At 32.4% G+C, this 22,219-nt stretch overlaps 1 protein-coding gene across 3 annotated transcripts in view; it reads left to right on the top strand.

Annotated features, from left to right (window-relative positions):
- Positions 1-22,219, top strand: part of LARS1 (leucyl-tRNA synthetase 1) — a 49,907-nt gene that overhangs the window by 4,452 nt on the left and 23,236 nt on the right. For all 3 annotated transcript variants that reach the window (XM_074291717.1, XM_074291718.1, XM_074291716.1), the window contains 19 exons: positions 254-334; positions 1,305-1,442; positions 2,784-2,945; positions 3,907-4,019; positions 5,033-5,096; positions 6,609-6,676; positions 6,779-7,004; positions 10,666-10,753; positions 10,854-10,930; positions 12,833-12,886; positions 13,629-13,769; positions 14,715-14,792; positions 15,887-15,972; positions 16,063-16,128; positions 16,241-16,323; positions 16,784-16,922; positions 18,150-18,362; positions 19,397-19,454; positions 20,812-20,875. In XM_074291717.1, coding sequence (XP_074147818.1) covers positions 254-334; positions 1,305-1,442; positions 2,784-2,945; positions 3,907-4,019; positions 5,033-5,096; positions 6,609-6,676; positions 6,779-7,004; positions 10,666-10,753; positions 10,854-10,930; positions 12,833-12,886; positions 13,629-13,769; positions 14,715-14,792; positions 15,887-15,972; positions 16,063-16,128; positions 16,241-16,323; positions 16,784-16,922; positions 18,150-18,362; positions 19,397-19,454; positions 20,812-20,875 — 1,999 coding nt within the window. The remainder of the gene's footprint in view (positions 1-253; positions 335-1,304; positions 1,443-2,783; positions 2,946-3,906; positions 4,020-5,032; positions 5,097-6,608; positions 6,677-6,778; positions 7,005-10,665; positions 10,754-10,853; positions 10,931-12,832; positions 12,887-13,628; positions 13,770-14,714; positions 14,793-15,886; positions 15,973-16,062; positions 16,129-16,240; positions 16,324-16,783; positions 16,923-18,149; positions 18,363-19,396; positions 19,455-20,811; positions 20,876-22,219) is intronic.

Below are 22,219 nucleotides of genomic sequence, written 5' to 3'. Positions count from 1 at the left end.
TATTCAAGTTTGATAACCAATTTTGTAGAATCCAGATGAAATTTATAAAGGAAGATGTGGGGCAGCTAGGTGGCACAGTAGCTCAGATACTTCCTAGCTGTGTGACCCTGGGCAAGTCACTTAACCCCAATTGCCTCAGCCAAAAAAAAAAAGAAAGAAAGAAAGGAAGATTAAGGATGCAATAGAACAAAAAAACAAGAACATTTTTCATATGTGTATGGGTTGTAATTTGAATTTTATTTTCTTTTTATAGTTTTCAGTAGGGTATCAGAGACTAAAAGGAAAGAAATGCTTGTTTCCCTTTGGTCTGCACTGCACTGGAATGCCAATTAAGGTGAGATTATATAGAGAGCTGGATTGGGCTCTTTTGAACTTAAAGTAAAAAGTGATAATGTAGTAAAATGAAAAAAGTGAGTTTCCAAGAATTTTGAAATTATAGGATTGATTTGAATTTGTTAGTCTTTGAAAATTTTTTTGAAACTCTTGGTTATACTACTATTACACTGTTTGTACATCATCACTATTGATCTTAAACTTCTTTTACATTACATTACATTATTACAATAATAATTTTTAGATGCATCAAATTTAGTGTGTATATGAAGTTTGATTTTAATAATACAATGGAAATCAGAGGGAAAGAAAAAAAAACAACAGCCTAACTTGGAAGGGATCTTAGAGATCATGTAATACATACTTTCTTCCAAAACCTTCCACTTATAGAAGAGAAATCATGGCCAGAGTAGTGAAGTGATTTCCTCTACATCCCAGAACAAAGTCAGTGACTGCTTAGAAGTAGAAATTAGGCCTTGTGTTGTTACCTAGTTCATCATCTTCACTTTAAGGATCCATGATTTTATTGGTGTGGGTACTGTCTTCATTCTACAGATCGACAACCCTTTTAAGATCCTTAGGTTATCTTGGCATAGTCTTTAAGGACTCAGGGACACTTATAAACCCCAAGGACCCATCAGAGGGAGGTTAGTTTGTCACAATGTAAATAATCCTAATGTTATATTACATTAGAAAATTTCTTATTCCTTTTATGACTTTAAATTGGAAATAATTCCTAAGAAGGCAAGATTTTAGAACACAATACTTCAGAAATCTGATTTTAGTTAACTGGAAAACTTAGTATCTTCCACTTATATTATTTGAGAATATTTGAGCCATTTAAATTTACATAGGTTCCATGCAAAAACCTGTCAAATATGAATGTTGCAGAATGAATATTGGCATAAAAGCAATCTAACTTTGAATTACTTCTTCTCTGAGTTATGAAGTTCAATGTCATTTGTTTTGAGGCATGTGCTGATAAGTTGAAAAGAGAAATAGAGTTGTATGGTTGCCCTCCTGAATTTCCAGATGAGGAAGAAGAAGAAGAGGACATTACTACAAAAAAAGAAGAGATCATTATCAAGGATAAGGCAAAAGGAAAAAAGGTACCATAAATTGAGTCTCTGGTTTTGCTGTTAGACACTGCATTAATAGGAATAGCATGTTAGTTTATGTCTCCAAGATATAAATAGCAAATAGCAAAAAGGAAATATCTTGCACTTTAAGGTTTGAAAAGCATGTTACATAAATCATCTCAATTGATTAAATGTACATTGAATTTGACTGCTTTTCCTTATAATCTGAGTTCTTTTATAATACACAGATCTTTCCCTCTTCAATCCCCAGATATTTTTAAGATGGCTTACTGAATTAAGATGTTATGTGATTATGTGTGGAGAGAATAGAAGGGGAGCATATTGGTGGCCTTTCAATTATGGGAATACAAAAGTAGACTGGAAAGAGGATTTCTCTGAATGATTCTTCCTAACTAAAAAAGTTGATGAGATTGGAAAGAACATAGATTTCAGTGCCCTGAGATTGTGCCTTATATCTGTGACTTTTAGTAATTTTTGTTGGTGATGAAAATTTTTTGTTAGTGGCTCCTACAATATAAGGTTCACTGCTAAGTATCTTGACCAGGAGAGTGTAACAACCCAAATTGGTCCACCTGATACTTTTGTTCTGATATATCAGCAACTTTTTTTTGGAGGGGAGACTTTTTGAAATTAAAAACTAATAGTTGACTCATTTAAATGACATAATTCTGAAATGTGTTGTAATGATCCTGATTGTTGGCATGAACAGATTACACTTTTCAGGTTTCCATATTTGGGCAGTACAAGATAAAGATGTGTTTTTGGGGAAGTGTAACTTTAAAAAACTTATGTTTATTCCATGAACAGCTGAAATTCCAAATATGATATGAAACTCTAGTGATATTCATTATTCTTTCATAGGTATTTCATTAATGACATGTGTCATATCCTTCCTGCTAAATTGTCCTTTTCATTAATGCAAGGACCATATTTTAATAATCTTAGTTTCCCCTTAGTACTCAGCATGGTGATTTGCAAATCCTAGGTGCATTTAAAATGAGCATTGAATGAATGAATGAATGAATGATTATTTTCTTGTTTAGCTACTTTGGAAAGAAAGAATTTGAAAAAAATAGTTTCTTTTAAAAATGAGACAATATTAGGAGATAGAGTAATAGAAAGGAGTTACTAAGTATATTTAATTGACTAGATGGTGTCTACCTTCATTACCATAGAAACCATTGAAATCAAAATTAAGAGCAGCAGTCGGCTTATTTTAAATATTAGGGGATGTTAAGAAGTTTATCAGTTGATGGTAGTAATCTGAAGATTGATATTTCTGAAGAGAAGACTTTTGAGAAATGTACTTATTCTTTCATTGTATTGCTGATTTTTGATTGTTGCTTCTAGAGTAAAGCTGCTGCCAAGGCTGGGTCTTCCAAGTACCAGTGGGGAATCATGAAATCTCTTGGCCTATCTGATGAAGAAATAATGAAATTTTCTGAGGCTGAACATTGGCTTGATTATTTTCCACCCCTGGCTATTCAGGATTTAAAGAAAATGGGCCTGAAGGTATTTTTTTTCCCCTGTATCTAGAAATGCAACTTTCAGTAAAATGCATATTGGTAGTAATATATTAGTTCAGCTATTTATTTAGAAATATAAGGTTATTAGTGAATATGAGCTCATATTATCAAGAGATTAGAAGCTATAAAGCTAGATGTAATTAACAATTGGATAGTTTAATAAGGTTGAGAATAATATTGTAGTATTGGCATATATATATCTTTGAGATTATAAGAATGAATAAGAATATCTGTTCAAAGAATATTAAAAAGGTCAAAATTGCACTTTAACTTATAGAAGACTACTTCTATGTAAAGTTGATTTAGATCCTCTTAAGTATATACAATTTTTGAATCTTCTTAGTCATTTTGGAAATGTTATGGACATGAATGGATATTAGAATACTAAATTTCTATAGCATTTTTGAAAACAATGGTACCAAATTTCTTTTTTTTTTTTTTTAAATTTATTTTTTAAATTTTATCATTATAAAAATTTGACAGTATATATGCATGAGTATTTTTTTTAATAACATTATCCCTTGTATTCATTTTTCCAAATTTTCCCTTCCCTTCCTCAACTCCCTCCCCTAGATGACAGGCAATCCCATACACTTTACATGTGTTACAGTATAACCTAGATACAATATATGTGTGTAAATCCAATTTTCTTGTTGCACGTTAAGTATTAGATTCCGAAGGTATAAGTAACCTGGGTAGATAGACAGTAGTGCTAACAATTTATATTCACCTCCCAGTGTTCCTTCTCTGGGTGTAATGGTACCAAATTTCTATAGCATTTCTGAAAACATAATACAATTTTTTTTTTCTCTTTATTAAAGAACAAGTATGTTGTTAAGTGAGAAAAGTATAATTTTAAGAGGTTAGATGAAGTAATTGCTATGGTGGCAGAGACATTCATAGATCTTTACACCGTAATATTCTTGGCTTTTCTTTTTTCCTTATAGGTGGACTGGCGACGTTCTTTCATCACCACTGATGTTAATCCTTACTATGATTCTTTTGTTAAGTGGCAATTTTTGACACTAAGGGAAAGAAACAAAATAAAGTTTGGGAAGCGGTAAGTATGTGCTTCATTATAATAATTTTTGTGATGTTTAAAAATAAATGTCACACATATCCTGCTTTATAATTCAGTACCCCACATTTTTTCTTTTTCAAAGAGCAGGCAAGAATAGTTTTCAACATTCATCCTTGCAAAACCATGTGTTTCAAAATTTTCTCCCTCCTTTCTCACCTTCCACCTTCCCCCTTCCCCTAGACATCAAGTAATCTAATATAGGTTAAACATGTGTAATTCTTCTAAACCTATTTCCACATTTATCATGCTGCACAAGAAAAAACATCAAAAGAGAAAAAAATGAGAAAGGAAAAAAATAAACAAGCAAACAACAATAACAAAAAAAGGTGAAAATGCTTTTTGTGATCCACATTCAGTTTCCATAGTCCTATTTCTGGATGCAGGTAGATGGCTCTTACTATCATAAGTCTTTTGGAATTGATCTGAATCACCTCATTGTTGAAAAGAGCCAAATCCATCATAATTGATTATCACATACTCTTGCTGTTACTGTGTACAATATATTCTTGGTTCTGTTTGTTTCACTCAATATCGGCTTGTGTAAATCTTTCCAGGCTTTTCTAAAATCATCATTTTTTTAAAGAACAATAATATTCTATTACTTTCATATATTATAACTTATTCAGTCATTCTTCAATGAATGGACATCTTAGAGTAGGTAATCTCTAAGGCTTTTCTCAGTTTCTGAATTCTGTGAGCCTATAAATGAAAACTCAAGATTTTATAAGTATCTTTAAATTTCAGAAGTCTTCAATTTCATCAAAGGAAACCAGGCTTATTAAATTTTTTCTAATTGTAACATTTCTGATGAAGACAGATCTTAATTCAGTATTCATGGTTATAGAATTATTCACAAAGTATAATTAATGAATGCTAGCTTCATCTCAGTATTTGGAGTTAGAAGTAATATATTCAGAGGAAAATCTGATTATTAAAATCCAGTTTGTCACTTTTATCCAACTGTATTTTTTTTTCTGCTTTGTCTTTTATAGATATACAATTTATTCTCCAAAAGATGGACAGCCTTGTATGGACCATGACAGACAAACTGGTGAGGTAATTATTTTGGGTATAAGACAGTTGTGAGTCTAATCACATGACTTTCCAAACAAAACAAAAACCTAAAATAACTTGGTAGGTGAAGGTCTTCAATGCCTTATCATCTTTACCCTCTTTGTGGTATAGCATGTGATAAAGTGATTTTGTGTCTCAGATATTTCTGAGATATCAGATAGGGTCAGTTTCCCACAGTTGTCACTACATCTCCTTTAGAGAATTGTGCATTGTAGAAAAAGAGTAGGAAGGTAGAATGAGGCAGATGACTGGCTAGTTGAACTATTAAGGGGATATTCCTTTAATATTTTTATATGCTGTCTTGCTTATTTTCATAACCAAAGTATTTTATTTTCAAAGTCTTTGCAACCATTTATGACAATGGCCTGCCGCAGGACTTATCAAAAGAAACATTCCCATTTTATAGGTGAGGAAATTAAGTCATAGTAAGGTTAAGTGTACCTAAGGACATATTCCAAATCACTGGTTGTGTTAGAGTCTGAATTCCTTTTTTTTTTTTTTTTAATAATATTTTTGAGTTACAGAATTTTTTCCCCCTCTCCCTCTCTTACTTTCCTCCTCCTTAAGACTGCAAGCAATCTGCATTTGATTCTCTTTTGATGCCATTATGTAGTACTACTTTTGCTCTTGGTAACTTTTTGCCTTGATAGTTATTGACAGAAGAATAGTTAAAAAAAAATTCTTCAATGATGTAGCTGCTAATATGCATATATGTGTGTGAATATACATATATTTAAATTCCCTTAATTTTCCAAATACTATTATGTATACAAGATAGACTATTTACCTTACTCTATTCCTTTAAGTATTATCAAGAGACTAATTGTATAATGTTCCTTAAAAGAATAAGTTATTTGAACTGTGCAAAAAATCCATTTAAAGAGATTTGAGTGAGAGATCAAGATCTTGTGACATGCTAGGCTCTACCAACTAAAATGACAGTTCCCTTAGAATGCTTACATTCAGTTGGGAGAAATAGCATGTACACATATAAGCAAGTACTAAATCCATCTAAAATATATCCAAGGAAATGATTTTTATAGAGAGAGACCCAACATCCATTGGGAAGAATTAGAAATAGTTTCACATAGGAGGACAGTGCTTTGACCTGAGTTTGAAGGAAACTGGATAGTCTTCCTGATGGAGGTAAAGTTGGAATACATTCCAGGCATGTCATGGAGGTGCAGAGGTAGAAGATGGAATGTTGGGAGCGAGGAGTAGCCAGTGACACCACCAGTTTATCTGGACTAAATAATATGCAAAGGTTGGTAATGCATCATAAAGCCAGAAAGGGGGTTCGTGCCAGGTTGTAAATAGCTTTAAATTGCAAAAAGAGAAATTTATATCTGATTTCTGAGGTAATGAAATACCACTTGAGTTTATTGAATAGGAAGTGACAAGGTAAAACTTGTACTTTAGGAATATCACTTTGGCAGTTGTGTAGAATGGAATTCTATGTTTACTAAAATTTTCTGTTTTCCTGTAATTATTTAGGGTGTTGGACCCCAAGAATATACATTAATAAAAATGAAAGTGATTGAACCCTATCCCTCTAAATTAAGGTAGGATTATCAAGAAGTAAATGTTTGTCTTTTCTGAATATCCTAGGGATTTTGAATAAATATTCAATATATTCCACATTTAATATTCTTTTTTCTTTACAGTGGCCTGAAAGGGAAAAACATCTTTTTAGTAGCTGCTACTCTTAGACCTGAGACCATGTTTGGACAAACTAATTGTTGGGTTCGCCCAGATATGAAATACATTGGATTTGAGACTGCAAATGGTGATATTTTCATTTGTACCCAAAGAGCTGCTAGGAACATGTCTTACCAAGGTTTTACCAAGGACAATGGAGTGGTACCTGTTGTCAAGGAATTGATGGGCGAGGTGAATATGGGAGCAGATCTTTTCTAGCTCAGTCTTTTAGTTTGGGGGAATTGTCTATCTGTGAGGGATAATATTTGCAATTCTGTATATTTAAACACATTAAATATTTATCTAATGGTGAATTGAAAAAAAATATCCTCAAGAGATTTAACATTTGCATTAGTTGTTATGTCAACATTTGAATAGTCTCAGCTGCCATCATTGGTATAGAAACATGAATTTTCTTTTTTAATATGAAATTTTATTTACTTTGACAATGGCATCATATAATTTTTGAGATCTTTCCTAATTAATTTAGTACAAGGCCAGAATAGAAACATTGGTGACTTTTACAACCTTGGAGTAGATTCTGTAGTTTTCACTGAAACCAATCTGAGTTTTGTGACCAAATCCAGAAGCCAGTGTTTTTTGAATAAAGTTCAGGTTCCCATCATTCCCATCATCAAAGCAATGATTTTTTCTTTCTTTCTTTCTTTTTTTTTTTTTAATTATAACTTTTTATTTTAAAAATATATCCATGGATAATTTTTGACATTCACTCCTACAAAGCCCTGTGTTCTAATTTTTTCCACTCTCCCCCACTCCCTCCTCCAGTGGGCAAGTGATCTAGTATGTATTAAAACATGTGCAATTCCTCTATACATATTTCCACAAATATCATACTGCACAAGAAAAATCAGATCAAAAAGGAAAAAAATGAAAGAAAACAAAATGCAAGCAAATAACAAAAAGAGTGAAAATGCTATTTTGTGATCCACATTCAATTCCTACTTCATCATAAGACATTTGAAACTGGTCTGAATTATCTCATTGTTGACAAGAGCTATGTCCATCAGAATTGATCATTATATAATCTTGCTGTTGCTGTGTTTTCTTTTTTCTTTTTGGCCATTTTTAATTAATTGGACTCAAATCAATTCTTGATGATAGAATCAGACTATTCTACCAAAACTTTTCCCAAAACAGTCTCCTTTGTATGTGATGCTCTTCCACTTGGCATAGGCTTCAGGGAAATGCCTACATGGGCTTTCTCATTCTGTTCATCCTGTCACTTTTGATCCTTTTCTATGACTGCAGAGCTTTCTAGTTCTGTGATAAACATGGTTCTTACTCGGATTGTTGATATTGAGACTAGAAAGAAAAATGCAAGCCTTTTCCTTGTGCTTGTTGATGTTAAATGTCTAGATTTGATATCTGTCAGTTTTTGCATCAGCACTTTTGTGTATGTTATTCTTTTTATTAGGGGTGGATCCTATACTGCTATAATCATTTTGTTTTTATTTTACTCTTTAAAATTTTTATTGTAGAAAAAAACTTGCATGAACTAATTAAAAAAAAATTTTTTATTGTACTTTTACATCATTTTCTTTTCCAAATATATCCCTCTCCTGCCCATTGAAGAGTAGTTTCCTTGCAACAAAGAATAAAAAACAAAGAGTAAAAAAATGTAGTTCAGTGTAGACAGTTTTTATATCATCCATCCTTATAGTTCTATCTCTGCAAAGGTGTGGGGAGTGTCATTTTCTCATCTTTTTTTTAAGGGCCAGATTTGGCTATTATAATTATGCTGTGTTTAGTTACATGAGTTTTTAAAAAATTACATTTTTGTCATTGTATATATTTTCTTATTTCTGCTTATCTCACTTCATTTCAGATAAATCTTGCTGTGTTTTTTATATTTATATCTGTTGTTTCTTATAGCTTAATAAAAGTAATATTCTAATATATCCACATACCACAATTTCTTTTGCCATTCACCAATTGATGAGCATCTACTTTGTTTACTCTTCCATGTTCCTAAAAAGAGTGCTGCTGTAAATATTTTGGTGTGTATCACAAATTTCTCTTCTTCCTTGGGACACATGCCTAGCAGTGCCATAATTAGGTTAAGGGATATGGAAATACTGTCACTCTCTTAGCACACTTTGCTAGACAATTCATAGCTTTCTCCATAATGTACTATTTATGTTCTGGTGTCTCTATAATCTCTTTAACTTTGACTTTTCCCATGTTTTGTCATCTTTGCTAATTTTGTAGCTCTATACAATTTTTTTTTTTTTTTTTTTTTTTGAAGGAAGGATTGTATAGTAGATAAAAGGCTGATCTTATTATGATGAAGATCTGGGTTTATTTTCTGGCCTCAATATACTAGCTGTGTGACAATAAGTTTTTTTTTGTTTTGTTTTGTTTTGTTTTTGCTTAGGCAGTTGGGGTTATGTCACTTGCCCAGGGTCACACAGTTAGGAAGTGTTAAGTGTTTGAGACCATATTTGAACTCAGGTCCTCCTGACTAAAGGGCTGGTGGTCTATCCACTGTGCCACCTAGCTGCCCCTAACTTTTATAATTTTTCAGTGCCCCAGGCAATTTTCTAACTACAAATTATAGATGAGTGAATGAAGTTTCTACACTGAGAATTTCCCATATTGATGAAATCATTGGTCTGAACTCTTCCTTACCATGTTCTCTTCCTTAGGAGGAAAAATGTTCTTAAAAGGGAAATATGAATACAAAACCATCTTGGCATTTGGGAGAATTTGATAGGGATTGGATTAGTTCATTCTCTTTTTTGTTCTAATAGTTTATGATTCTCTATGTTCTTAAATTGTTTTTCTATTCAATTCAAATGATGAATTTACTTCTGTGTAAAACTTACTCTGTGTAAACAAAAATGCTGGGAACAGTAAAAAGTTATATAAGCTACATGTAACCCCCTTAAGGGTAAATGGATACCTTTTTCTTTACTTTTCTATTTTGATAAAAATAACCTTGATAATGAGAAAAGAATAGTATCAAATTAACTAGTACTATAGAGCTGTGTGGCAAAGGCAGGCTAATGCAACATTAGCTTGATTTTTAATTCTCTATCAATGAGTTCAGAATTGTTGCTTATTGAATAAATGAATTGCTGTAACTTTAAAGTAAAAATTTGAATTTAGTTTTATAATTTGTAATATTTATACCATAAATCAATATATGATACTGCTATGGAGGGTTTCCACATAGAACTTATCCTTTTTTTTCCACTTCTGAAAATTTAAAAAGAAAATAGATGTCGCTATCATCTTATTATCTCTCTCTCTCTTTTTTTTTTTTGTAAATGAGAAATACTGTAAGATCATTAAATTAGCATTCATGATTAATATGTACACTTAAATACAAGAAATTTAAATTAGGAAGAGATTTCTAGATATATCATTGAAAATTTTTCTGATATTTTGAATAGGTTATTATCTATAAAGCATAGTTTGACACAAAACCAGTTGATTATAAGTAATAATTTTGTAGCTTCTGATAGGAGTAGTAAGTAGTATAGTCAGATTTCAGTTTTTTATGTTACTAGAGAGAAAAATAGGCATTTATAGCACTATACTGTAAGTAGTTCTTTTATGGTCATTTTAAATTCAATTAAACTTTCTCAGTTACATTCACACTCAGATATGCACACTCACTCTCTCATTCATATTTGACATTCTCCATTATTCTCAGACTTGCTTATAGCATAGGTATGAAGGAAACCATAATAACTCTTAATCGTGGATACTTGAGAATTGTTTGTAATGATCTTTGGCTGCTAATTTAAAGTAAAATTAGATTTAATAGAACATTGTTTGCTATTATTAAAAAGAAAGCATTTCTTTTCATATTATTTATCTTGTGCAGGAAATTATTGGTGCAGCTCTTTCTGCACCTTTAACATCCTTCAAGGTGATCTATACTCTTCCTATGCTTACCATTAAGGAGGACAAAGGTAAAAAAAAAGAGTTCAAACTTGCTAAGTAGTTTATAATATATATTCTGATTGTGGTATTTTGATCTTAGTTAATTCTGTGTTATCCTATTTTCATAAGGGACTGGTGTTGTCACAAGTGTTCCTTCTGATTCTCCAGATGATGTAGCTGCTTTCAGAGACTTGAAGAAAAAACAGGTCAGTGTCTTGTTCTTTTGCTGAAGTTAAGTCTTAAATTTCATTTTTGGTATCTCATTATATAGAGGCTAGTAAATGGTCATCAAGAAAATTATTAAGTAGTTCAAGCTGTCAGTTGTTATATATATTTTTATCATTAACAGTTCTAAATGGAATACTACCCAAAATGCTTTTTTCCCCCTTTTAAAACAAATTTTATTGTTTTATTGCTATTTTTTTTTTTTTTTTTTATATACTAGTCATTTTGGGATATATTCTACTTTTGATCTTCCTCCCCTAGAATTGAAATTTCTTTGTAACAAAATAAAAATTAAGTAAAACCAACTGATACAGTGACCTAGTCTGAAAATATATTTGACATTGTATCCCTGGAGGTAGAGTCAAGATGAAGGAGTGAGAGCTAGCAGTTTTTTTCTTAGCTCCTTCCCATTCTCCCCTACAACGTCCAGTAAAGAATACTAGACTAACTTCTGATTGGGAAAACAAAGAGAAAAGCATTGTCCCCTTCTAAGTGCCCTGACCCTGCTGAAGAGAGATATGCTATATTAGCCATTCTTTCAGACCAAGATACAATCATTCAATTTGGCTTCCTTTTATTTTTTGTTATTTTTAAAAAATCTATGTTATATTCTTCGTTTATATGATTTTGAAAAGTGCTCTTTTGAAAATTTTTATTTTTGTCTTTACCATTATACTTATCTTTCATATAGAAGTTTGCCTAAACTGTAATGTTAATCTTAGGATTTTTGTAATAAAAAATTTTTGTCGGGGAGGAGGCAGGCTTGATCATTTTATTTATTCTATGTGTTAATTATACCTAATTAGAGAATTCAGTGTTTTAAGAATAGTTTTGCTTAAATTGATGTGTCTCCTGAGCTTGTTGAACCCCTTTTTGAATTTTTTATCATGCTTCCCTTAGGAAAGATCAGACTATTAAAATATCTTTCTGATTGTTTTTTTTTTTGCTTCGAGTTTCCAATTCATTCACCATGTAGTTGCCAAAGTGATTTTCATAAAATGCTGGTCTGTCCACATTTCTTTCCTATACAGTTAATTCCAGTTTTTTCCTATTACCTCTAGGATCAAATATAATATGCCCTATTGGGCATTCATAGGCTTTACAACTTACCACCTTTCCAACCTTTTTTATGCTTTATTCCCCTCCTTATTCTTTACAGTCCAGCAACATTGGCTTGCATGTTATCCCTCCTGACTCAACTACCTGTCTCCATTTCTTTGCACAGGCTGTCTCCCATGTATGTAAGCCTTCCCTTCTCAATTCTGTCTCAAGGAGTCTTTGGCTTCCTTCAAGACTCAGCTTAAGTGCTACCTTTTGCAAAAGGCCTCTTTTAGTCTTCTCAGTTGCTAATGCCTAATATCTACTTTATATATGTTTTGTGTCTGTATGTTTGTTTTAATATATAATTAGGTGTTTATATTTCTATATCAGTGATTCTCAAAGATTTTTTTCAGGAGATCCATGAGGTCAAAACTTTTCATAATAATTTTAAAATATTTCAAATTCTAATAGTGTAAATATCAATAGACATAGTCTATATAAATAAAAGCTTTTGTGGGGGGAAGGTCCTCAGGAATTTTTAAGAGCATAAGTGGATTTCTGAGACCAAAGAATTAGAGAACCACTGGTCTGCCCTTTAGAGTAGAAGCTTTTAGAGAGCAGACTCATTTCAGTTTTTCTTTGTATTGTATAGTGCCTGGTAATAGCTAGTAAGTGCTTTATAAATCCTTGTTATGAGTGATTAGGAAATCATGAGAAAAAAAATTGTAAAAAATCTACAATTTGACTTTTCCCAATTAAGTTCATTTCACAAGTTATAATATATAGTAAGGCATAGAATATATATTTTTAAACTTTCACCTTTTTTTTTTTTTTTTTTGTAGGCATTAAGAGCAAAGTATGGAATCAAAGATGAAATGGTTATGCCTTTTGAGCCGGTGAGTGCATAAATGTAGAGTAGTTAGGTCTTGTATTTTTTAGACAAAAAACTTATGTTTCTCTTTGACTCAAAAGTTGGTGATGGGTGAAGTGTCTAAAGAGAAGAGAAGAATTTATTAATGGGTTCCTATAATTTTGATGGTGATATAGACTGAAGGGAAAAAATATATAAATCAAGGATTTTTTATAACAAATTGATTTATAGCCCTTGGGATTTGTAATTCTGAAATGATAACTTTCTGGCTCACTTTTTATGTAACTGTTTCCTGCTGGAACAGTCACTTTCCTGACTTAAAAAACCAAAATTACATCATTACTTAATAATGCTTTAAGAAAAATAGCAAAATCACACTGTGCTTTATTTTGTATTTTTTTATTTAACTAAGTTTGCAAACTGGTGACTACATGCAAGAATTTATTCATGGAGAAATTAAAGTCTTTTTATTTATTACAAACCAAAACAACACCAGATTTACAGAGTTAGTATCTGACATTTGTTTGCTAGGGTTTTAAGAAGAGCTGTAGGGTTAGGTGGAATAGTATCTTGGAGCTTTGGTGGTGATTGTGGTGGGAGAGAAGGGACAAAACGTCTTCTGGAGTTATATACTATATATTATTATTTTTGTACTAGTAAAGACTATCTGAAATTACTTCATGTCTCTGAATGAAAGTCAGAAAGACTATGCCCCACAAACCATTCCCGTGTTCATACATTTTTAACAAATTGCCTGTTTTCTGCAGGTGCCAATCATTGAAATCCCAGGCCTTGGGAACCTTTCTGCTCCAAGCATATGTGATGAATTGAAAATCCAGAGCCAGAATGACCGAGAAAAACTTGCAGAGGCTAAGGAGCAATTATATCTGAAAGGATTTTATGAAGGTGTAAGTAATAATTTTCACTTTCCATGTTTAGATTTTTATTGTGTAGATGAAAGAGACAGGAAAAACAGAGGAATTAGTGTTTTCTTCTTTAACAGAAGTACAGGATATTACGGCTAGAAGGGACCTTAGAAATCATTTAAAGCATTACATCTTTTTTTCATATGAGGAAGCTATAACCTGCAGGTGGAGGAATTTGCTCAACATCACTAATAAATGGCAGAGCCAGGGTAGAAATCTCAATCATAATATCAGAAATCTAAGTGCTGCTCTCTAACAGCTTACATCCTGTCTGTGGAAATAACATATACAGAGAGATAAGTGATTGAAAAATAATTGAATTGGGAGCCACAGGAGGTTTTTAGACAAGGAAATGACATAGCTGGACTCGTGCTTTAGGCACATCAATTTGCCAATTGTATGAAGAGCAAATTCTTGAGTCAGAGAGACTAATTAGGAAGAGATTATAATAGTCAAAATGAGAGATTCTAAGGGCTGAATGATAGTGGTGACTTTGTGAGTAAATAGAAGGACATTGTCAGAATATTTAATTTAACTAAGATTATATCATATATCATTCTTATTATCTTAAATAATGTTATTTGAATTTTAGTAATTTATTGGGTAGGGAATTTGTGGTCCATCTGTTCTCTTCCACTTTAAGTATATGAGCGCCTAATTCCTTTTTAGGTCATACATGTTCTCAGTAATGTCTTTTATGCCTCTTCTTGTATGTAAATTATTGGTTATGGTCTGCTTATATATATCTGGAAAGTCAAAAGTTGTGAAACAGATCAAAAAATAATTTGTTAGTGATGAATTGAAATAAAATGAGTTTTTTGATATGTTACATGGATCAGAAAATCCCAGTTTTTGAAAGAAGGAATTTGAGAAGGATAATTAACTTTTATAAATTAACTTTTGGTTTTCTTTTTTTCTTCTCTTTAGATAATGTTAGTGGATGGATTCAAAGGGCAAAGGGTTCAAGATGTCAAGAAAACTATTCAGAAAAAGATGATTGACAATGTAAGCAAGAAGTTATCCTGGCAAGCTTTGTTTAGCTACATTATAGCTGTTTTCTTATGTTGCGTGTAATTAATGAAGATTTCTGCAGTAGGCCATAAAGTCATGCTAAAGTCACATGCATTTACTGGGGGATAATTGTTGATTTAGTTGGAAAATCAGTGAAATGTCAAGAGCCTATAATGCTAATGCTAGTAGTACCCATACTGTGTTATATACATAGAAAACTTAAAATGGCTCCTCCTACAGTGGCAGCCATTTTAGATATTTGTAGATCAGCAAACCTCTCTTCTCTCTTCGCCCCCTTCTTCCCCTCAGTACTTCTTCATTTTTCCTTTTTTCCCTCTTTACATTTTCTTCTCTGTATAAATTGCACTTTGAATTCTGAGTAGAAAATGTGTGTGAGTTGCAGCATCATATTTTATTAAAAACAAAACAAAACAAAAACATGCCCTGACCAAATCAGTCTGTGGACAGAATACTTAGGTAACACTTTGTATTTGGTGGGAAAGCCTTTAATGGACATTCTTTATCATAGATATAGCTTCTAGAAAATAGATTTTAGACATACTCTAATCTTTGAGCAGCTGTTAAAGAGGTTTTTACTTGGTTTGCTTTAAGCTTTTCCAGAGATAGGCCCATGCATTTAATCTCTTGTTTTCTTTCTACTCTTCTTTGGGGAGGATCAACTGAGATGAAGATTCCTTTCCTTTGAGTGCTCTTGGGGATTAAATCCTGGATAAGAAATGTATGTGTGCTTCACAGCTATAATAGGAAGCATTATCTTCCAATCCAGGGGATTGGGGAAAACTATTCTTGCTTCATTTTGAGCTGATAAGGAATGTCCAAGGAATAGGGAGAGAAAAAAAAGAACAAATGATCTGTAAGATGCTTGTTTTAGATTTTTGCTTGTTTTTAAAACTGAATTGTGAGGTGATATCCCCTTTCTGTAAAGAAGGCTGCATAATGGAAATCATATCGAAAATGACAAAACAGTTTTAGAGAAAGATGAATTTTGTTTGTTCTAAGGAAGAATTCTAACTTCAAAGTGATATAGTCCATATATACTTTCTGGTTGAGTTATGTTTTTTTCTCAGGAGGAAGCACTTATTTACATGGAGCCAGAGAAACAAGTAATCTCTAGATCTTCTGATGAATGTGTTGTGGCTCTTTGTGACCAGTGGTGAGTTCTTTCTAAGAATGGAAACATCATTTAGTGACTGGGATGATCCCACTGATAACCTTCTCCTAAAATTAATTTACCTGCTTGCAGGTACTTGGACTATGGTGAGGAAACCTGGAAAAAACAGACCTCCCAGTGTTTGCGAGATTTAGAGACGTAAGTCCTGAAAGAAAATATATGAAGATGGAAAAAGGAGGGGAGAGAAGGGATGGAGGGAGGAAGGGCTTAAAAGTAAAAGAGACACAGTTTCCTTATTTATTTTACTTAGCTTCTGTGATGAGACCAGGAGGAATTTCGAAGCTACTTTAGGTTGGCTACAGGAACATGCTTGCTCAAGAACATATGGTTTAGGTAGGTATTTTATACAACTCTCCTTTTGACCCATAGTTTTTCTAAAGATAGTTGGAATTCACTTACTAGTTCTGTCACCAATTATTATACTGACAGTATGTAGCTCCTTTGGGCCTCCTGTTTAACTCCCTCAATTGTAATTTAGCTTTGGGGTAGCTAGGTGGCACAGTGGATAGAGCACCATCCCTGAATTCAGGAGGACCCGAGTTCAAATTTGATCTTAGACACTTAACACTTCCTAGCTGTGTGACCCTGGGCAAGTCACTTAACCCCAACTTCAGGGAAGAAAAAAATTATAATTTAGCTTTCATGAACTGACTTTGGAAAAAGACTCCGAAACACTTTTCCATCTTGTTTTTCTCACTTGGAACTTCTCTGTTTAAAAGAATATTCAAGATATTCTGGTTATTATTTGGTTACTTAGCCTTGGATTATTATTTCTTCTTTGTTCCTCTTCTAGGTACTCGCTTGCCTTGGGATGAACAATGGCTGATTGAATCGCTCTCCGATTCTACCATTTATATGGCATTTTACACAGTTGCACACTTACTGCAAGGGGGGAACTTGCGTGGGCAGGCAGAATCTCCATTAGGCATCAGGTTAGTTAGCTAGTCCCTGGTCAGCTGGGAACAGAGAACATTATTTGTATGTGTTTGTAAATATGATATTTTTAATAATCAAAATTGTGAAATATATTTTTGTTTTGAGACTGGATTTCACTTTCTTATTAAGGTGAGACTATGCATGGGCCTGATCCCACCACTATTAGGCATAAAAGCTTTGACTTTATTATTTTCAACCCTTATTTTTTTATTATTATATTATTATTATTATTTTGTCCCTTTTTAGACAGCATGATGGCCCCCTTTTTTGTGGGGCTTAACATCTTGATGCTCAACTTCTCAAGGATACCCAATTGACATTGACCTTTGTCAGCTTAGAAATCTCCAGATCAATTGATAGATTAGCCTCAGCTTCCCTCACTAGCAGGGATTACAAGCATGTGCCACCATCCCTGACAAAGGATTGATATTAAAATATTATTTTATAAAACCAATTATTTAACCATACCATATATGGCCAGAAAAGCAGCATGGTATAGTGAGTAGAGAGTTGTTGTTGGAGTCGGAAAGACCTGGGTTCAAGAACTAACTTTCACACACTAAATTCTGTGACCCTGACAAGTTACTTAACCTCTTTGAGTTTCCCAATCAACTTTCTCAATTATAAATTGTAGAGAAGATGCCTGCATTGTTAGAAGGAGTTTTCTATATCAGTGAAGCCATAGGTCTGTTTTCCTCCATAGTCCCTGCAAAAAAAAAAAAATCTGGAGCACAAGTTTCATTTAATATTTTTGTGGTATTTTTGTTTTTTTATTATTAGAATGAGAAAAAAGAAAAAAAATAGCCTTTTATTTATTTTCTTATGTTTATTCTGTTCTCTATCATGGGGGGGAACATTTCCCACATTTATTTGTTTCATCTACACTGAAATAGAAACTCCTATTTCATGCTTCCATTGAATTATTTCCTTGAAATTATATTTTATATACTTCTGCAATGTTTTTTTTTTTTCATAATTTTCTACTTAAGAATTCTTCACTTTTGGGGCAGCTAGGTGGTGCAGTGGATAGAGTACCAGCCCTGAAGTCAGGAGCATCTGAGTTCAAATCTGGTCTCAGATACTTAACATTTCCTAGCTGTGTGACTCTGGGCAAGTCATTTAACTCAACATTTGCCTCAACAACAACAAAAAATTCTTTACTTTCTTAGTTTCCTGAAAAGTTTCCAGGATGCCCTTACCAAAGTATAATTGTTATTCTATAGAGCACAAGCGATGACCAAGGAAGTTTGGGATTATATTTTCTTCAAGGAGGCTCCATTTCCTAAAACCCAGATCCCAAAGGAAAAATTAGATAAGTTGAAGGAAGAGTTTGAGTTCTGGTATCCAGTGGATCTTCGAGTGTCTGGCAAGGATCTTGTTCCAAATCATCTTTCATACTATCTCTATAATCATGTGGCCATGTGGCCGGGACAAAGGTGAGAACTATAAAAGCATGGTGTTTGGTAGCCAGGAAACTTCATAAAGTTAGTCAGTTAAAATGATTTGTGACCTAGTTTTTATATTTAGGTGTACTTTGGATTTTGTCTTCATGTCAATAAAGACTTTGATTCTTTCATATTTTAAAAATTCTATTTGAAAGTTGAAATTTGTAGACTGCCTAGGACAAAGATTGACTTTCATGTTTTTGTTTGCAATATCAGTATTTGTCCCCATACAGCCCTTTAGAAACATGTAAGAATCATACTGTTTTAAGATGGAGAAATATGTTTTCAAGTGATATATTGAATAATAATGAGTACTACTCATTGAGAGACTTCTTACTGGTACAAGATTAGTTTCTTAACTGTGCTACATGATCTTTCTTGCAAGATCTTTTGGGTTATTTGTTTGACTTTGCTAATTATAGAATCAAAAGGAATTATTGATGAAACAGTATTAGGATTCATAGAATTTTGATCATTAACACTAGAAGGGGCATTAGAGGTCATTTGGTCTCACTTTTTGTTTTTCAGTTGAAGAAATTGAGGCTTAGAGAAATAACTTGACCCCAAATCATGTAACAACTAGAACTAGAACTTAGATTTTAAAAATATAATTAACATTAGGTCTAAGATAAGAACTCTATTTTTTTGCCTACTCGACTCTTAATGATGTCCCTTGCTACTGTTTTTGGCTAGTCAAAATAAATTTGCTTGAGATTTTATCTTTTGAACAAAATTAGTTTTCTTTGTTCAAACATAACAGGCCAGTAATGTAGATTTTCAAGATAAATAAGGAAAATTGTGTAAGATTCAAATGAATATAATGAATAAATGAATAAATATGAATAGTATGTTTCACTAGTCTCATCTTCTGAATTGTATTAAAGTTATTTTAAAGGAATTGAATAACTCATAGGCACTTTTCATTTAAGTGTTTGAGGCCTCCATTTTCCTAAGATTTCAAATCAAAACTATTATCTTTTTTTAAAAAAAAACAACAATGAGGTAACAATGTTCCTTAAATGCAGTGATAAATGGCCAAAAGCAGTGAGAGCAAATGGACACCTTCTCCTGAATTCTGAGAAGGTAAGTATAAGGAACTCCAGATTTAAGATTGGGGGTTAATATACTTTCTATTTTAGATATGTATTTGTTTTATTCTTTACAAAATTGGTCCTTTGAGGTTTAAGTAGTCTGAAATATAAATTTTAAACATTTTTATTAAAATAGTTAAGGCAAAGATGCAACATAGATTAAATTATCTTTAAAAATGAGTTAGTGGGGTAGAGAATAAAAATTTGAGGAGAAATGTGGAGAATATTACTCATATAATTCTTATTATTAGGACAACAAAGAAAAGAATTATTTAAATTGTGCTTAGCAGAGTCATAGCTAAAGATCTTTTGTATCCAAAAAAAATCTTTTTTTTTTTTTTTTTAATTATTATAATAACTTTTTATCGACAGAACATATGCCTGGGTAATTTTTTACGACATTATCACTTGCACTCACTTCTGTTTTGACTTTTTCCTTCTCTCCCTCCACCCCTTGCCCTAGATGGCAAGCAGTCTTATACATGTTAATTATGTCATAGTATGTCCTAGATACAATATGTGTGTGCAGAACCGAACAGTTCTCTTGTTGCACAGGGAGAATTAGATTTAGAGGGTAAAAATAACCTGGGAAGAAAAACAAAAGTGCAAACAGTTTACACTCATTTCCCAGTGTTCCTTTTCTGGGTAAAAATCTTTTAAAGAAAAAAAAAAACTATTAAGGAAGGAAACATCATGCCTTTATTTTTGTGTTCAGATTTGTATGTGAAATTTCCTTAAATTAATTTACTGGCTAGTCTTTCCTATTTAAAGACAAAATTTTAGGTATGAAAAAAATACTATTTTCCATTCCTAGTAATGGACAAACAGTGATTAAAAATTGAATACCTCTCATTTCTGACATCTGTTACCTAAATGAGCCATGGCATGATTGTAACCTCTTAATATTTTAGATAACTTTAGTATAAGTTACCCAGTAGTTGCTGGAATGCATTGGGGGAGGTGGTTTCCTTTTTAGGAGTACCTTATCTATTCAGGGCAGGGCAGTTAGGTGGCAAAGGAAATAGAGTATTGGGCTTAGCTTCAGAAAGAGTCATTTTTTAAAAGATTTTTTTTAAACCCTATTTGCCTCATCTATAAAATGAGCTGGAGAAGGAAATGGCAAACTACTCTAGTATCGTTGCTAAGAAACATCCCCCCCCCAAAAAAAAAAAAAACCATATATGGAAATGTCAATACTATTTATTATTTCTGTATTTTGTTTTATCATAAGGCATTTATCATCACACTTCCCTTCTGTACAATTAAGCAATGCTACCCTAAACCAGTTTTAGGATTCTCTAGCATATTGATTATCTCATTAGCCAGTGCTTGTCTGTTTTTCATTTCAGATGTCTAAATCCACAGGCAACTTTCTCACTCTGACCCAAGCTATTGACAAGTTTTCAGCTGATGGTAAGAGTTATTCTCATTGTTTTATTATTTTTATTTTGAATTAAACAAAAACCAAATAAAATGAACATGACCATTTATATATAATAGCAGATTGTACTTTAAAGTAATGATCTCTTAGGGATAGTTAGTGAATGAATGTACACCTTGGGTTTTTTGGGTTTTATTACTAGGCAATCAGGGTTAAGTGTAAGGCTGTATTTGAACTCATGTCTTTCTGACTCCAAAGCCAGTGTCACCTAGTTGCCTCCTTCCTTGCTTTTAAAAAAAGTATATAATAAATTTGTCCAATAGTTTCCAAAATTTTTCTGCTTGTCTGTGCTTCTCTCTGTTATTCCTTTTGTTTTCTTCTCTGTGGATTAAAAACAAATGCAAGTCTTTTAATCGTATGTCTTTTTGATTGTTTCCTCTCTAAATACCTTTGGTGTGACATTGCTTATTGGAGTCCCTTGCCACATTTTCTTTAAACTAGTTTTTTCTTCCACTGTTTTTTTTTTCCCCCTACTAAAAGTCTTTGAGTCAGTTGAGCATATCACAACTTTAAAGGCTTCTCCAATGTCTCTCATACATATGTCAAAATTGTACACAGTTCTTTGATACAAATAACAACTTGTTTGTTGATTCCTAGAATATCAATATTAAATGGGACATAAAGAAGGAAATGTTTGCTCAATAAAGTATTTTCCACTACACTTATGGAGAATATCTAATTCAGAGTCCATTTGGAAGGAGGGTTCCTTATAGACAGTGAAATATTCCAGACTCTACTAATATTAGTGAGTGAATTTTTTGTGATTTCATCAAGTCCCTGAATGTCAGAAGAGTATGACTTACTTATTCATAGGAAAAAACAAGGGGATATGGAATGCCTATTGTTCAGATTGAATCGAAGTGCAATAAATAGAGCTCTTCTATCAGAGTTTATGTGTATCTCTCTCTCACTTTCTGTGTCTGTCTCTCAGTCTCTCTTTCCCATATCTATATCTATGTTTCTATTCATGCACAGAAACAGATAATATATGCATGTGTATCTGTATGTGCATGCATATATATATACACACATATGTTTTTATCTATATTATATATGTACACATATATGCTATATATACATACTCATGTGTATGTGTGGGGTATATATACATATGTGTGTGTGTATATATCTATCTATCTATATATATATAGATATAGATATAGATATCTATATATCTATATCGTATATCTATATCTCTAATATCTATATATATACGCTGATAAAGTGAGGGTTCCAATGCTATGTGTGTGTGTGTATTTATTTGTATTAACCTACAGACACTCTTTCCATCTTAGGGAATCTACTCATATTACCTA

The sequence above is a fragment of the Sminthopsis crassicaudata genome, chromosome 2, assembly GCF_048593235.1.
Source record: "Sminthopsis crassicaudata isolate SCR6 chromosome 2, ASM4859323v1, whole genome shotgun sequence".
In the NCBI taxonomy this organism is placed as follows: Eukaryota; Metazoa; Chordata; class Mammalia; order Dasyuromorphia; family Dasyuridae; genus Sminthopsis; species Sminthopsis crassicaudata.
Note: the sequence above shows the minus strand (reverse complement) of the source record. Positions and strands in the feature narration are given on the sequence as shown.